General features: G+C 43.7%; 1 protein-coding gene across 2 annotated transcripts; it reads left to right on the top strand.

Moving 5' to 3' along the window:
- The first annotated feature begins 3,411 nt into the window (after positions 1-3,411).
- On the top strand, positions 3,412-17,612 carry LOC120047961 (PH and SEC7 domain-containing protein 2-like). 2 transcript variants are annotated; one of them, XM_038993595.1, is made up of 13 exons: positions 3,412-3,714; positions 6,624-6,821; positions 7,138-7,218; positions 7,669-7,781; positions 11,913-11,971; positions 13,662-13,751; positions 13,936-13,979; positions 14,059-14,252; positions 14,484-14,554; positions 14,727-14,884; positions 16,576-16,720; positions 16,871-17,014; positions 17,381-17,612. In XM_038993595.1, the coding sequence occupies exons 1-13, from the start codon at positions 3,665-3,667 to the stop codon at positions 17,597-17,599; spliced, it is 1,566 nt and encodes a 521-aa protein (XP_038849523.1). In that variant the 5' UTR covers positions 3,412-3,664; the 3' UTR covers positions 17,600-17,612. The 2 variants fall into 2 exon arrangements, with proteins under 2 accessions (XP_038849523.1, XP_038849522.1); XM_038993594.1 differs by having other exon boundaries at positions 7,669-7,832.
- Positions 17,613-18,390: the final 778 nt, after the last annotated feature.

The raw sequence follows: 18,390 nt of genomic DNA, 5'->3' as shown, positions 1-18,390 counted from the left end.
CTGGCCATGATATGTGCTGACCATGTTATATGTGCTGGCCATGTTATATGTGCTGGCCATGTTATATGTGCTGCACAGACACACAGACTGATGCAAGGAAGCAAACACACACAAACACTGACCTACACACAATAACTCGTACACACACACACACACACACACACACACACACACACACATACACACATACATACATACATACATACATACATACATACATACATACATACATACATACATACATACATACATACATACATGCTAGACAGACAGGCCCTGTCGTTGTGGGTGTCACTCTGAAGTAATAAATCCCTTGGGAGAGTTTTTTCGCTCTGCTGCTGAAATTCCCTGCAGATAATCCACTCATGTTCCAGCAGCAATATGTCACAGACACACACACACACACACACACAAAAAGACACACACTCACACAGACACACACACACACAGTTACAAACACACACACACACTGCTGTGATTCGCCAGATTTATTTCCATCACCGTCTATTTTTAGCTGCCTTTGTATTTTTTGACATATCATACGTACTTTGTATTTTTTGACATATCATACGTACTTTGTATTTTTGACATATCATACGTACTTTGTATTTTTTGACATATCATACGTACTTTGTATTTTTTGACATATCATATGTACTTTGACTGCAATTGACTGAGAGGACATTTAGAATGTATCTCTTTCTCCAGACCTACGTCATTGGTCCTCAAGTAGGAGAGAACGGATGTAGGCTCCCATGGAAGACTATTGTATCCAATTGTTACTGTTCCTACGGTGTTCTTCTGAAGACGTTGCAGGAGCATAATTTACATTTGGAGTGAGAGCGCATAAATATGTCATAAATGTTCAACCCAGACTTGTTTGGGTTCACGGGTGTATGATGCCTGCTAGAAAGGGGATGCTGATGTCAGTTGATGTTAGAATGTGGTGGCCATTTGAGAGGTCAGATGGCGCTGGGGGATTGAATCTCTGTGTGACCCGTTTGCCTTATATAAACAATTTCTTCACTAGAATCCTTGTCAGTAAATTGCATCACAATGGTGATGACAACATCCTATTTCCATCTAGCTTAGTGATCAGGGCCTATAGTGGTCCCGTCACACCATGTATGTCGGAGACTCTATGTTCTAAGAGCTTTCAATGGCTGTCTATATGGTCTAGTCTAGATAATGGCTGTCTATATGGTCTAGTCTAGATAATGGCTGTCGATATGGTCTAGTCTAGATAATGGTCCGAGGTTCCTACCCTCTATCCCCCTCTCTTCTTCTCTCGTCTTCTCCCTTTCTTTTTGTCTCCATGATTCCTCAAGATCAGAAGGGTTTAAAAACAGAGGGAGCATGTATTGATGAGTCAGATGGTGATTAATATCTGCCACTGTGTGTGTGTGTGTGTGTGTGTGTGTGTGTGTGTGTGTGTGTGTGTGTGTGTGTGTGTGTGTGTGTGTGTGTGTGTGTGTGTGTGTGTGTCTGGGCCAGTTATCTATACCTATCACAATGCCACCAGTCCACGTCTTCTTCTGCTTTTGGAGGGTGAGTCAGAGATGGTTGGCATCGCAAAACACAACAATAGGGCCAAATAGAAGGAAAACACCATAGCTGTACAATAGAACTGGACCGACCTTTGAATATGACACATCCTTTGAATCTGACTAATAATAGATAGATAGATAGATAGATAGATAGATAGATAGATAGATAGATAGATAGATAGATAGATAGATAGATAGATAGATAGATATACTAAATAGATTTTTCTCACACAACAAGGTGAAAACTTGTTTTTAGAAATGTTTGCTAATGTATTTAAATTGAAATACAGAAATATATAATTTACATAAGTATTCACACCTCTGAGTCAATACATGTTAGAATCACCTTTGGCAGTGATTACAGCTATGAGTCTTTCTGGGTAAGTCTCCAAGGGCTTCACTAGAATCCTTGTCAGTGAATTGCATCACCATGGTAATGACAACATCCTGTTCCTTTGTACACCTGGATTGTAAAATATTTGCACATTATTATTTTTACAATTCTTCAAGCTCTGTCAAGTTGGTTGTTGATTATTGCTAGACGGACATTGTCTTGCCATAGATGTTCAAGCCAATTTAGTCAAAACTGTAACTAGGCCACTCAGGAACATTCACTGCCATCTTGGTAAGCAACTCCAGTATATATTTGGCCTTGTGTTTTAGGTTATTGTCCTGCTGAAAGGTGAATTAGTCTCCCAGTGTCTGTTGGAAAGCAGACTGAACCAGGTTTCCTCTAGGATTTTCCCTGTGCTTAGATCTATCCTGTTTCTTTTTATTCAAAAAAAACTCTAGTCCTTGACGATGACAAGCATACCCATAACATGATGCAGCCACCACCATGTTTGAAAATATGAAGAGTGGTACTCTTTGCCCCAAACATAACGCTTTGTATTCAGGACATAAAGTTAATTTCTTTGCCACATTTTTAGCAGTTTTACTTTAGTGCCTTATTGCAAACAAGATGCATGTTTTGGAATATTTGTATTCTGTACAGGCTTCCTTATTTTCACTCTGTCAATTAGGTTAGTATTGTGGAGTAACTACAATGTTGTTGATCCATCCTCAGTTTTCTTCTATCACAGCCATTAAACTCTGTAACTGCCTCATGGTGAAATCCCTGAGCGGTTTCCTTCCTTTCCGACAACTGAGTTAGGAAGGACGCCTGTGTCTTTGTAGTGACTGGGTGTATTGATACACCATCCAAAGTGTAATTAATAACTTTTTTTACCCATCTACCAATAGGTACCCTTCGTTGAGAGGCTGGAAAACCTCCCTGGTCTTTGTGGTTGAATCTGTGTTTGAAATTCACTGCTCGACTAAGGGACCTTACAGATAATTGCATGTGTGGGGTGCAGAGATGAGGCAGTCCCTCAAAAATCATGTTAAACACTATTATTGCACCCAGAGTGAGTCTATGCAACTTATTATGTGACTTGTTAAGCACAGTTTTACTCCTGAACTTTTCTAGGCTTGCCACAACAAAGGGGTTGACTCAAGAGATTTCAGCTTTTAATTTTATATTAATATGTAATCATTTCTAAAAACATAACTACACGTTCACATTATGGGGTATTGCGTGTAGGCAGTGACACAGTCTCAATGTAATCAATTTTAAATTCAGGCTGTAACACAACAACATGTAGCCTTAGGTCAAAAGAAAACAGGCTTTTCTTTTTATCACAACATAACCTATGGGAAAAGACCAGTGAGGGAGTAGCCTAATGGGCTATGTACAGACCTGCATGATCATCAAAGGGAGTGTATACTAACAAGATGTAGGAACATAATTCAGTAGATTCTGTCGCTCCGCCTCTCACATCCTTTTGAGGGAGACCTCCAAGAACCTTATTGAAAAAAAATCTCACATCCATTCACATTATGGGGAAAGGCAGTAGGCTACACACACTGTAGTTAGATCATTCTGTGCTCTTAAGCCTGGTAATAATCATGCGGGGCTTCGAGTACGGTTTGTTTAGGAAAAGACTGACGAAATCTGATTGCTTAAGCCTCTTTGGGTAAATACCGCAAACGATCGAATGCCGGATTTTACAGACCACTTCTGGATGATGTCGCGCGTTCCTTGACACTGATTCCAATCCTCGAATGCGGGAGAGAAAATGTGGAAAGAGGAATATGACGTTCATTTCGACTTTCTTCTCGATCTCCTGTGAGTCTTTTCCTCTGGTTCCCCTCACAGTAAAATTATTCTGAAGTTTTTTTCAGTATGAATGAGATTGTGCGAGAGTGTGTGCTGTATTTTCAATTAGTATATTGAGCCGTTCCGGTTTGACACAGCGGTTATAAATCAACTGAACATTGATTTGCGACTATTCAGTATGAATACACTATGAAAAATTATGCTACTTTAAGTATAGTTTAAATAATTTTGACAATAGCTCATTTTTCTGTATGGTTTGAACTTTGGCCAGTTTAAACGGTTTTGTAATGCTGATCAATACATTTGAACTATCTCTGTTGATCTTGCCACATGTTGCTCACTCTCATTGGAGACTGACAACAAAGTTGTTCAACATGCCCCTAGGAACTAACAAGTTACTTGGTTAACTTTTATTATATTTTTTTACCGTGACTATAATTCCTATGCCTTTGTCAGTTATTGTCACTGCTGTATACTGTCGTGCAGCATCAGTGAATATTGTTATTTTAGAAGTGTTTGTGTTTTGAATAACAGAATGAGACTGAGGGGGCAGTAGGTTATGCATGATCCAGAGTCCTTGGTGTTAGTCCCTCAAGACATCCTTGCACAGAGGATGCCAGTGAAGCCTCAGGAGATGACCTATCACAGTTATGAAACACACACACGTACGCACGCACACGTACGCACGCACACGTACGCACGCACACACACACACACACACACACACACACACACACCCTACTCATAAATAACACACACACACCCATTTACTCACATACTAGGTGTTTTGGACTTTAGTCACATTAACTCATACTGGATGCGTAATTCCAAAATTGCAATATTTTGGCAATAGAGTGTGACCCCCACTTACACACCTATCCACACACACACATCCACACACACACACACCCCTCATGCCCTTTACCCAACACTCCCTTGCTGGCCCAGGGGTGGATGGCACCCAACACAACTGGGAGAGAGAGATTACCATGTGAGTCACAGGCATGCAGCCTCATGCTCTAACTATACCCAGCGCCAGGGCTTGGGAACACACACAGGCACATACAGTTTCACTATTAAACATTGGCTGACTATTCAGGACTTAAGGGAAAATCTACTCAACATCTACTCAAAGGCATTTGCAGAGTTACAATGGAAGGTCCATGTGCATTTCACTTTGCTCAAGATAAAGTAGCAGAATCCACATTGAGTGGCTGTGAGTCAGGTGTGCATCCCAAATGGCACCCTATTCCCTACATAGAGCACTAGTTTCTGGCCCTGTTCAAAAGTAGTGCATTATATAGGGAATAGGGTGCCATTTGGGACTGTGTGTGTGTGTGTGTGTGTGTGTGTGTGTGTGTGTGTGTGTGTGTGTGTGTGTGTGTGTGTGTGTTGGGGGGGGGCTTAGCAAACTGGGGACCCCTGGATTGCTGTGACCCACGGCCTGTCATGTTGTTCATTATTCAGGACGTACCATGTCTTTCGTGAAAATACATGTGGTAAGACTTAGGCATGGTGTAATGTAGGGAGAAGGCTAGGGACTGCATCTGTTAGATATAGAGAAAGACAATGTGTTACTGGAGGCAGGTTTGGGCATAGTTCTATCCTTGTGGCACTCTGGCTTTTGCTGACGGCACGCTGTCTGAAGTGAGGGTTGTGGGTAATTGTGATGTAAAGACACCAAACTGAGAGGGGCTGTAATTGTGCCTGCATATATGGCAGGTAGCCTAGCAGTTAAGCGCGTTGGACAAGTAACCAAAAGGTCGCTGGTTCGAATCTCCAAGCCGACTAGTTGGACAAATCTGTCAATGTGCCCATGAGCAAGGCACTTCACCCTAATTGCTAATGTAAGTTGCTCTTGATAAGAGAGTCTGATAAATTATTTAAAAAATAATGATGAATAGAATGTAAGGAGGGCAGTTATTCTGTTAATGGTTCCTTGTTTGTCTCAGGATAGATAAATAATAGTAGATCTTCCTTGTACAGAGGGAGGTAAATAATAGTAGGTCTTCCTTGTACAGAGGGAGGTAAATAATAGTAGATCTTCCTTGTACAGAGGGAGGTAAATAATAGTAGATCTTCCTTGTACAGAGGGAGGTAAATAATAGTAGATCTTCCTTGTACAGAGGGAGGTATGAGTACCTATTCTAGTTTGGGGTTCCATCCTTGTGAGAGGCTTGTGTTGTGTTCTCGGCACGCTGTTGGCTGCAGTGAGGATTGTGGGTAATTGTGATGTAGGAGACATCAACTTGAGAGGGGTGGTAATTGCGCCCGTCGTCTCTCCTGTCAGGACACCGGGTTCCGTTCCGTCGTGACCACGGCAACCAACACATTACCGTGCCACAGCGTATTGCATTTAGGAAGTAATGCAATTGCTCTAATCAGATTCTGCAGAAAAATGTTAATCACCTATAGAGAGAAAGTTGACTATGTCAAAGAGACACATAAAATGATAGGGACACATGGTCTGGTCTGAGGCCTGTGACGTTTGTATTTCGTACTATTTCAGTAGTGATTGTTCAGGAGGTTTTATGTGTTTTGGTTAGAGTGATAGAGCTATGTAGGAATGGCTATGTTTCAGATAAGCTATCTTTATGTGTCTTCAGAGGATTTTGTATTATTGAATCAGGGTTATATGAGAGAAAGCAATCTTATGTTGATAGAATATCACACATTCTTATTTATTATCGTATCTATCTGTTTATGCTTGTCTAGTGAAAAGGTTCTTGAAATTGGAGTTTATAGCTCCCAAATATCCTCCCATTCTAGGTTTTCATCATCATGACTGCCAGTCAGTGATCATGCTAGGGTTATGTAGAAGACTCATATGAAGGTTGCTCACACTAGGGCACTGTTCTGTGGGGCAGGTAGGTGCCATACTATACGCTCAATAAGGCTGTCGTGTGTGTCCTCTTCAGTGATGCCAACCTCCTCACGGACGTGCTGTCGGACTCAGAGTCGGAGCTGGGCGGTCTGGAGCAGCTGGAGAGAGGCAGCACGGAAACCCTGGCCAACGGTTGCCGTGCCGACTGCGACGCCGCCAAACGCCTGGCCAAGCGTCTGTTCTACCTGGAGGGCTTCAGACGCTGCGACGTGGCACGCCACCTGGGCAAGAAGTGGGTTTCAGGCACAAACACAAACACAAGACCAACCACACACACACACACACACACACACACACACACACACACACACACACACACACACACACACACACACACACACACACACGACCAAACACACACACACACTGTCATTCAGTTCCACATTGATACACATGCATATGTCTCACAGTGTTTATATTGTATTAATATGTATTTTGTATCATCTTAAATGTCACATCTCTTTCTCTCTCTCGTTCCCTATCCCCCCCTTCTCTTTCCCCCTCTTTCTCCCCTCCCCCATTTTCATTTCCCTCTGTCCATCCTGCAGTAACGACTTCAGCCAGCTGGTGGCGTCAGAGTACCTCAGCTTCTTTGACTTCTCTGGCCTGTCGTTGGACAAGGCCCTGAGGTAAGACCAGTCAGCACTATTCTCACAGCACTGCTTACAACATATTAGCCTAACACTGATTTCTCTGAGTATTGAGCTGTAGTGTGTCTCTATTTTGCAATACAGTCAACTGTCACCTCTTGGTATACAGTATGCCATGATTTGGGACTGTCTTGAATGCATGTATTAAACACAGCATGCAGATATTTAAAGTAAATGAACATGTTTGTATTGGGAGTGGTGAACCACAGTTACACTGAGTTTGCACTGAATGAATGTGCAATGTACTGTACTAATCTACTGTAGCCTTAGTCTTAAGATGCCATTGACGATTTCCGAACAAAAGTGAGGAAGCTTGTAAAAGAAGGTTGTAGCCTGTAGCCTATATCACTGTGCGGACAGATACACTCTGTATTCTAGCCTGAAAACAATACTGCCTGCTCACTCGTTGGTTTTTGACCTAATTCTCAGGAACTTCCTGAAAGCCTTTCCTCTGATGGGTGAGACCCAGGAGAGAGAGAGGATCCTGGTCCACTTCTCTAAGAGGTTCTGTGTCTGCAACCCCACAGCCCTCGCCCCCGAAGGCAAGAGCAGATCTAAACGGGATGATGATGATGATGATGAAGAAGATGACGGTGATGATTATAATTAGGGTGGTGGGTAGGGTGGGGATAGGGCTGTGGCGGTCATGACATTTTGTCAGCCGGTTATTGTCTTGCAAATTACTGCCGATCTCAGGGTAATTGACCGTTAATTAACATAAACACGTTGAGCATCTCCAGCTGGCCTCCACTCATACAAGCCGCTGATGCACCATCACAATAAATCCATCATTTATTTTAGGCAGGCCTAAAGAAGCATTATGATATGAAGATGTGTTTCAGTAGAACAGAATATGAGTTGGCCTACTGTATGTTATCTGGCTATGCTCCATGCTATAGGCTGTAGGCTTGTTCATTTAGCTGGCTAGATACTGTATGTTATCTGGCTATGCTCCATGCTATAGGCTGTAGGCTTGTTCATTTAGCTGGCTAGATACTGTATGTTATCTGGCTATGCTCCATGCTATAGGCTGTAGGCTTGTTCATTTAGCTGGCTAGATACTGTATGTTATCTGGCTATGCTCCATGCTGTAGGCTTGTTCATTTAGCAGATAAGATATGCTTATAAGTCCGGTGCCATTATTTTATAGTAAGAAGAATATAATTGAACTTAACTGAACAAAATAGAAAGGATATTTTTCACATTCCGGAGCGAGTGCGCATATGAAGTGGCTATGTGGAGCGTAAAAGTGATCATTTGAAACAGGTCCTATACGCTAGATTGAGTTATTTGGCAACCTTAGTTGTGACTGATACAAACCTCAGAAATCAAAACATATGGGCTGCATGAGGCAACTACAGGCTATTGATGATTTGAGAAAGTCTCAAAAAAAGCCTACGCTCTGTTCCTTGCCTCAGGCTGCACACGTTCTCTCTTCAAGTGATCATATTTCACTCATCAAATCAAATGTTATTGGTCGCATACACATATTTAGCAGATGTTATCCCGGGTGAAGTGAAATGCTTGTGTTTCTAGCTCCAACAGTGCAGTTATGCGTATTTTTTTTTAAATCAATACAGGCAAATCCCCAAAATAAAAAGAAAGGAATTAAGAAATATTAGAACAAGCAATGTCAGAGTCAGGAATATAAATGTATACAGTGCATTCGGAAGTATTCAGACCCCTTGGCAATTTCATCCATTTTAGAATAAGGCTGTAATGTAACAAAATGTGGACAGTGTCAAGGGGTCTGAATACTTTCCGAATGCACTGTATTAGAGCTTATGAATACGCATAGACCTATATATGAGCCCAAGCCTGGAAAAAACGCTGAATTTAAATAATGATTGTGCCTTAATACAATACATAGCCTACCACATTTTGGAGTATAGGCTAGACCAATTATGTATCAAAGACATCTTAAATCTATGTTTTTTTTAAATGTTTTTCTATCATGCGTAGTATCTGGTAGGTAGGCTATTAAGCTATGTATTGTATAACGGCACAATCATTATTTAAATTCAGCGTTTTTTCCAGGCTTGGGCTCATATATAGGTCTATGCGTATTCATAAGCTCTAATACAGTGCATTCGGAAAGTATTCAGACCCCTTGACATTGTCCACATTTTGTTATATTACAGCCTTATTCTAAAATTGATTCAATTATATTTTTTCCTCATAAATCTACACACAATACCCCATAATGACGAAGCAAAAACTGGTTTTTAGTCATTTTTGCAAATGTAAAAAGAAAAATGAAATATCTCATTTACATAAGTATTCAGACCCTTTACTCAGTACTTTGTTGAAGCACCTTTGGCAGTGATTACAGCCTTGAGTCTTCTTGGGTATGACACTACAAGCTTGGCACACCTGTATTTGGGGAGTTTCTTCCATTCTTCTCTGCAGATCCTCTCAAGTTGGATGGGGAGCATCGCTGCACAGCTATTTTCAGGTCTGATTGGGTTGAAGTCCGGGCTCTGGCTGGGCCATTCAGAGACTTGTCCCGAAGCCCCTACTGTGTTGTCTTGGCTGTGTGCTTTGGGTTGTTGTGAACCTTCACCCCAGTCTGAGGTCCTGAGCGGTCTGGAGCAGGTTTTCATCAAGGATCTCTCTGTACTTTGCTCCGTTCATCTTTCCCTCAATCCTGACAAGTCTCCCAGTCCCTGCCACTGAAAAACATCCCCACAGCATGATGCTGCCACCAACATGCTTCACTGTAGGGATGGTGCCAGGTTTCCTCCAGGTGTGACGCCTGGCATTCAGGCCAAAGAACTCCATTTTAGTGTCATCAGACCAGAGAATCTTGTTTCTCATGGTCAGAGTCCTTTAGGTGCCTTTTACTGAGGAGTGGCTTCTGTCTGGCCACTCTACCATAAAGACCTGATTGGTGGAGTGCTGCAGAGATGGTAGTCCTTCTGGAAGGTTCTCCCATCTCAACAGAGAAACTCTGGAGCTATGACATTGTGACCATCGAGTTCTTGGTCACCTCCCTGACCAAGGCCCTTCTCCCCCGATTGCTTAGTTTGCCCAGGCGGCCACTGTGTTCTTGGGCCTTCAATGCTGCAGACATTTTTTGGTACCCTTCCCCAGATCTGTGCCTTGACACAATCCTGTCTCTGACAATTCCTTAGACCTCATGGCTTGATTTTTGCTCTGACATACACTGTCAACTATAGGACCTCATGTAGACAGGTTTGTGCCTTTCCAAATCATCTCCAATCAATTGAATTTACCACAGGTGGACTCCAATCAAGTTGTAAAAACATCTCAAGGATGATTAATGGAAACAGGATGCAGCTGACCTCAAATTTGAGTGTCATATCAAGGGGTCTGAAAACTTATGTAAATAAGGTATTTTGTTTTTTGTTTTTTTATAAATTTACAAAAATTCAAAAAATTTAAGCAACCTGTTTTTGCTTTGTCATTGTGGGATATTGTATGTAGATTTATGAGATTATATTTTTTACATCCATTTTAGAATAAGGCTGTAACGTAACAAAATGTGGAAAAGGGGAAGGGCTCTGAATACTTTCTGAATGCACGGTATGCGTATGAGTGTTTTTAACTAATCCTCATCTTACAAAGTGCTGCCCATTTCGTTGTGTTTGGCTTTGAAACAACATCCACAACGACCATGTTTTCCACTCAGTTTCAACCTGTTGTTGAACTTCCTTCTTCAAATTGATCAACACAGTGAGGTGAGATTTTTAAAAGCATGATGATAAGTGTTTGATGTGATTTTTATTTGCGTTTGCATTGATGTCAGAGTGGTTGGAAGGACAATAGAGTGCTGAGTACCAGGCCATTAGCGACGTAAAGGTTGTTAGCGAGTTGGGTACTACCAACGCATGTCCAGAGTGCATAAAAGGAGATTACCGTGACCCAACGGTCACGTGGATTATTATTATTTACATTTTTGTACCCCTTTTTTGTGATATCCAATTAGTAGTTACAGTCTCGTCCCATCGCTGCAACTCCCCTATGGACTCGGGAGAGGCGAAGGTCGAGGGACATGTATCCTCCGAAACACGACCCTGCCAAGCAGCACTGCTTCTTGACACACTGCTCGCTTAACCCGGAAGCCAGCCGCACCAATGTGTCGAAGGAAACACCATACAGCTGGCGACAGAAGTCAGCGTGCATGTGCCCGGCACGCCACAAGGAGTCGCTAGAGCGCGATGGGACAAGGACATCCCGGCCTGCCAAACCCTCCCCTAACCCGGACAGCGCTGGGCCAATTGTGCGCCGCCTCATTGGTCTCCCGGTCGCAGCCGGCCTGGGATCGAACCCTTGTCTGTAGTGATGCCTCTAGCACTGCGATGCAGTGCCTTAGACTGCTGCGCCACTCGGGAGGCAGTCACGTGGAATCTGACTGCGGTCATGACTCCTGACTGCCGGTGTGGTGGTATTACTGACACCACAACAACCCTAGGTGGGGAACACTGATGATGATGAGGAGGAGGATGACAGCTTTGTTGGCTTGAATAAAATACATTACATTACTTATCAACATTTTGCATAGCATATTTTGAAGTATTCTGCCGAGTATTGTTGAGACTTTGCCAAGTATTGTTGAGATTATTTTTTAGCCTACTGTTAAAATATGCCATTTGAGTCATCCATGACATTTAGATAACATTTAAAAACATGTTCTCTTCTTCTTCCAACAGACGGAGCCCATACGTTAACCTGCGCCCTAATGCTGCTCAACACTGATCTACATGGACACGTATGTACAGCTCTGTTATCAAACCTACAATCTGTGAAGATAGATGGAAATCAATGTACAGGCAGGAGCCCCCAGAAATACTCATAAATCCTATTTGACATACAGCAGATCCCTGAAGAGTAGAGTCAAAACCCTGTCTAACATGACTCACGCACCAACACAATTGACGTAGAGAAACCTACTGTAGCGTCGGCTCATTGTATTTATGTATTTTGCTCGGCTGTCTTTAAAAATAAAGCCCCCCTTAAGGCAGGCAACACCTGTTTAGAAGTGATGTGCTACAGCAACAATAGCTTCCCTCTCTGTCTGTCTGTATCTCTCTCTCTTTGTCTCTCTTCTATCTCTCTATCTCACTATCTCTCTGTTACCCTCCAGCTCTATCTCTCAATCTCCATCTCTGTTCTCCTCTGACCCACTTTCTGCCCTCTTTTTGTCCCGTCTTTCTGTCTCCTACTACTAAATACCACAGCACTATATACTAACTCTTATCCAGTGTTACTTTAACACACGCTCTCACAATTTAACTCTCTGTTCTTATATGTCTACTAACAGATCCTGTCATGCATCTAACAGTCTCTCAACCTCCTTCGTTTCTTCTCCTCTCCTCTCATTCCCTTTATTCTCCTGCGTTCTGTCTGACCTCTGTGTGACCTCTGTGTAACCTCTGGCTGTCCTGCTCCTTAGGTGGTAAGTGGCTTTTAGCACTAACCTCTTCTGTGTCTCTCCATGTACAGTATATCTGTGGTCATAATGTAACCAATCAACCGCATAATGCATGAAGAGAATAGCTAATGCTCTACCTGCACACCACTGACACCTAGTGGTCAATCAGGGGAATTATTCATAGTACTGCATAACATATTCACATCGATTTGCATTTACAGTAGTGTTTCTCCTAGCCTTGTTAAGATCCACCTGAAAAGTTTGTCAATATTTACATTTACCGGTAGGTAGTAAGGCTGTGAATCTCAAATCACCCCCTCGCCCCTTCCGACCCACTTGGAGGGCCATCGGTTGTCATGTGTTGCTGACGAAACCCCTAGGGTGACTTCCAGAGAGTGGCGAGGGGATCAATAAACCCATCAACTGTTGTTTTACAAGTTATAAACCTCAGTAACAGTTAAACATTTAATTTGTGTTATAGGCTATTTCATAAGTTACGTGTGTCATTTCTTGAAATCAGATATAAACAAATGCATGTGGTTTACACATGGACCTGCCTCTCCATTATTTTGTATTAAATTGTGCTTAGTCCAAACATATCATTATTTTGTATTAAATTGTGCAAACTCCAAACATATCATTATTTTGGATTAAATTATGCTTAGTCCAAACATATCATTATTTTGGATTAAATTGTGCAAACTCCAAACATATCATTATTTTGGATTAAATTATGCTTAGTCCAAACATATCATTATTTTGGATTAAATTGTGCAAACTCCAAACATATTGTGGTGCTTGTCGGGATAGCACTTCGCTCTGAAGCCCACTTCGGCTGGCTTGGCCGAAGTGGTTATTGGAATTAGCCCCTACACCCTCAATAATTTTCACTCCCTAAGCTTTGGGATATTTATGCATAAGGCGGAGGTGAGCAAGAATGCACAAATGGAGGGCTGAGTGTTGTGGGAAAAGGAAGGGAGTGATTTAGGATTCAGCCTAATTCTGTTTCATTCTGTGTCTTGTCCAGAACATTGGGAAGAAGATGTCTTGCCAGCAGTTCATCAGTAATCTGGATGGCCTAAACGATGGCAAGGACTTCCCTAAAGACCTATTAAAGGTACAGTAATCAATGCTAGGACAATATTGATGACAACACTTCAACTAGGCTCCTTACTATTGCTTTGTCTTACTAATGTAATATTTGGTCAGATTCCAATGTTGGCATTACTCAGAAGTTGATCCAGTTCAATGAGATGTGACTTTTTTCTCTCACCATTTTGATTTCTTTACTTCCTGTTTAGGTGCTGTATAATTCAATAAAGAACGAGAAACTTGAATGGGCAATGTGAGTATCCCTTCTCAGGTGTGTGCGTGCGTGCGTGCGTGCGTGTCCTATGTTATTTCTGATGTCTGGTGTATTGCAGTGAGGAAGAGGAGTTCAGGAAGAGTCTATCGGAGCTGGTGGAGGAGCAGTATGAGGGAGGGGGGAAGAGGGGGGTTGCCAGGGTAACGGATGGCAATAACCCTTTCATCGCCATCCCCATCCTACCCAACGCTGTCACCTATAAACATGGTGTCCTGTCCCGCAAGAGCCACGCAGACATGGACGGCAAACGCAGTGAGTACAAACTCACACACACACACACACATAGATTGGCTTAGGCTAGGTTGGAAGGGAATTTCTTAACGCATGAGTCGTCAGTTATTGGGATTTAAACAAGTTTAGAAATAACAGTTGTCTCACTCCCTCTCTCTCTCTCTCTCACTCTCACTCTCTCTCTCTCTCTCTCTCTCACTCTCTCACTCTCTCACTCTCTCACTCTCTCACTCTCTCTCTCTCTCTCTCTAGCCCCACGAGGACGACGAGGCTGGAAGAAGTTCTATGCGGTTCTAAAGGGGATGATCCTTTATCTACAGAAGGTACCAGATACCTCTCTGTTACCATAGAAACAGACTTCTACCACTGCAGTAGAATGCAGCAGTGGTAGCTCAGCTGCGTGTGTGTCACTCTCTCTCTCCCACACACACACACAAACACAGTAGTAGGAGCTCTCTGACGACGTTATATGTGTGTGTCTCCCCCTGTTGACAGGATGAGTACAAGGCTGATGCAGAGCTGTGTGAGGGGGACCTGAAGAACGCTGTGCGTATCCACCATGCGTTAGCCACCCGCGCTACAGACTACAGCAAGAGACCCAACGTCCTCAAACTAAAGACCTCTGACTGGAGAGTGTTCCTACTGCAGGCACCGTAGGTCCTCTGCTACTCTGGCCTGTAGGGTAGACCTGTTCTCTCTCTCTGACTGGAGAGTGTTCCTACTGCAGGCACCGTAGGTCCTCTGCTTCTCTGGCCTGTAGGGTAGACCTGTTCTCTCTCTCTGACTGGAGAGTGTTCCTACTGCAGGCACCGTAGGTCCTCTGCTTCTCTGGCCTGTAGGGTAGACCTGTTCTCTCTCTCTGACTGGAGAGTGTTCCTACTGCAGGCACCGTAGGTCCTCTGCTTCTCTGGCCTGTAGGGTAGACCTGTTCTCTCTCTCTGACTGGAGAGTGTTCCTACTGCAGGCACCGTAGGTCCTCTGCTTCTCTGGCCTGTAGGGTAGACCTGTTCTCTCTCTCTGACTGGAGAGTGTTCCTACTGCAGGCACCGTAGGTCCTCTGCTACTCTGGCCTGTAGGGTAGACCTGTTCTCTCTCTCTGACTGGAGAGTGTTCCTACTGCAGGCACCGTAGGTCCTCTGCTACTCTGGCCTGTAGGGTAGACCTGTTCTCTCTCTCTGACTGGAGAGTGTTCCTACTGCAGGCACCGTAGGTCCTCTGCTTCTCTGGCCTGTAGGGTAGACCTGTTCTCTCTCTCTGACTGGAGAGTGTTCCTACTGCAGGCACCGTAGGTCCTCTGCTTCTCTGGCCTGTAGGGTAGACCTGTTCTCTCTCTCTGACTGGAGAGTGTTCCTACTGCAGGCACCGTAGGTCCTCTGCTTCTCTGGCCTGTAGGGTAGACCTGTTCTCTCTCTCTGACTGGAGAGTGTTCCTACTGCAGGCACCGTAGGTCCTCTGCTTCTCTGGCCTGTAGGGTAGACCTGTTCTCTCTCTCTGACTGGAGAGTGTTCCTACTGCAGGCACCGTAGGTCCTCTGCTACTCTGGCCTGTAGGGTAGACCTGTTCTCTCTCTCTGACTGGAGAGTGTTCCTACTGCAGGCACCGTAGGTCCTCTGCTTCTCTGGCCTGTAGGGTAGACCTGTTCTCTCTCTCTGACTGGAGAGTGTTCCTACTGCAGGCACCGTAGGTCCTCTGCTTCTCTGGCCTGTAGGGTAGACCTGTTCTCTCTCTCTGACTGGAGAGTGTTCCTACTGCAGGCACCGTAGGTCCTCTGCTACTCTGGCCTGTAGGGTAGACCTGTTCTCTCTCTCTGACTGGAGAGTGTTCCTACTGCAGGCACCGTAGGTCCTCTGCTTCTCTGGCCTGTAGGGGAGGCCTGTTCATGGGAACCAGCTATATGTCCCCTAATGCACATTCGGTTATTTTGTCACACAATGATAACCGACTTTCATGATGTACAGAAATGTGGTGTTATTATTAGCCAAATATTATTAGCCTTTAGATATTTTGTTGCAACTTGTGGCATACTCTCTCTCATAATAATGTATGCTATTTAGCAGACGCTTTGTCCATGCATATATTTTACGTACGGATGGTCTCAGGAATCGAGCACGTTATCCTGGCACTGTAAGCGCCATGCTCTACCATCTGAACACATACAGACACATACAAATGTATATTTTTTTATTTCTCTCTCTCTCTCTCTCTCTCTCTCTCTCTGTCTGTCTGTCTGTCTGTCTGTCTGTCTGTCTGTCTGTCTGTCTGTCTGTCTGTCTGTCTGTCTGTCTGTCTGTCTGTCTGTCTGTCTGTCTCTGTCTGTCTGTCTGTGTCCTGTCTTTCTTTGTAGGAGTGAAGAGGAGATGATGTCGTGGATATTCCGTATTAACCTGGTAGCAGCTCTGTTCTCCGCCCCGGCCTTCCCTGCTGCCATTGGCTCCATGAAGACGTTCTGTAGACCTCTACTGCCCTCCTCCTCTACCCGGCTAAACCAGGTACACTCACGCAAACACACACACATTCTCTCACACACATTCGCTACACACACAGCCACAAATATAGCATGGTGCACCCTAAATTGATTGTGTTATGTGATTGGTTGTTACTGGTGCCTGCTGTTTGATGGGTTGCTGTGATTGGTGCAGGAGGATCAGCTGCAGTCCCACGAGGGGAAGCTGAAGCAGATGAGTGTGGAGGTGGAGGAGCACAGGAAGAGCCCGCCCTCGCCTTCTCCCAAGAGCAGAGAGTGGGAGGAGTATCGAATCAAAGAGCACTACCTCATATATGAGGTGAGAAGGAGAGAGGCTACAGGTCTTTTGGCCTACATCCCTTTGCATAATATGTGTAGTTTATCTTAAGGGAGAAAGGTTGCATCTCTCTTTCTTTCTATGTATCTCTCTTTCTCTCGCTCTGTGTAACTGTTTCTATGTGCATAGGTCTGGGTAAATCTGAAGTAGATGTCCTGTTGTTGTGTTATAGTTGTGACAGAATCACGAGATCAATGTCCTATATCCCCTTTCTCTGTGTTTTTCCCCATCATTTGTCATGAATCCTCTTTCTCTCTGTAGAGTGAGCATTGTGTAATAGCTGTGTGTTAAATTAGCCATATGTGTGATATATGCATATTTATACTCACATCACTCTCTCCATTGCAGAAGAGTCGGTACGAGACGTATATCAACCTGCTCCAGGCCAAGATGAGGGCAGAGACAGACGACCTGGAGAAGATAGAGGCTAGCGTGATGAGCGGGATCGGGGAGGGCCGAGGGGGGCGCGAGGGCTACCTCCGGAAGACCCAGTCCTCTCCTTCCATCAGCCAGCACGATGTCAATGGCAGGGCCTCTGGACGCACTGGCCCGGGCCAGCAGAGTTGAGAGGAGAACCCCCTAAAAAAATATCATGCACCCCCCGTAACTCTGTCCTCTGAACCAGAGGGCTCACCCCCTCCAAACGCCTGAGAACTGGACCCCCAAATCCTCCCTCCTTCCTATTTCATTGCACAGTAAAGCGGTAATAATTGTTCCAGCTATACAGTATTAATGGTGTTATTTAACCAACAGCTAATTGTCGCTGGCAGTGCTTATAAGAACACTTATAACGGAGAACATGAAGATGTGGAAAAAAGGACGAAAGAGGAGAGAGGACTTACCGGCATAAAGGAAGTGACATCGTAAGGAAGTGTGGACTGTAGTTTTTTGGTTTGAGGAGGTGGATTTCAGGGTGGAGGGGTACAGTAGCATAGTAGTAGGGCGACAAGTAGCCTAGCGGTGAAGAGATTTGGGCCAGTAACCATCGCTGTTTTGAATCCTGAGCTGACTAGGTGAAAAATCTGTCAATGTGCCCTAGAGCAAGGCACTTAACCCACAATTGCTCCTGTAAGTCGCTCTGCAAAAGAGCATCTGCTAAATGTCTAAAATGTAAAATGTACACTACCGTTCAAAAGTTTGGGGTCACTTAGAAATGTCCTTGTTTTTGAAAGAGAAGCTAATTTTTTGTCCATTAAAATAACATAAAATTGATCAGAAATACAGTGTAGACATTTTTAATATTGTAAATGACTATTGTAGCTGGAAACAGCTAAAAAAAAAAAAAATGGAATATCTACATAGGCGTGTTCCAATGGCATGTTGTGTTAGCTAATCACAGTTTAACATTTTAAAAGGCA

Source organism: Salvelinus namaycush, chromosome 5 (genome assembly GCF_016432855.1).
Source record: "Salvelinus namaycush isolate Seneca chromosome 5, SaNama_1.0, whole genome shotgun sequence".
Taxonomy (NCBI): domain Eukaryota; kingdom Metazoa; phylum Chordata; class Actinopteri; order Salmoniformes; family Salmonidae; genus Salvelinus; species Salvelinus namaycush.
Note: the sequence above shows the minus strand (reverse complement) of the source record. Positions and strands in the feature narration are given on the sequence as shown.

Coding starts and splice junctions, on each gene's coding strand:
- LOC120047961 (XM_038993594.1), top strand. CDS start 3,665: ATGTGGAAAGAGGAATATGACGTTCATTTCGACTTTCTTCTCGATCTC. Junction 6,822..7,137: donor GCACGCCACCTGGGCAAGAA/GTGGGTTTCAGG, acceptor TCCATCCTGCAG/TAACGACTTCAGCCAGCTGG. Junction 14,555..14,726: donor TGATCCTTTATCTACAGAAG/GTACCAGATACC, acceptor CCCTGTTGACAG/GATGAGTACAAGGCTGATGC.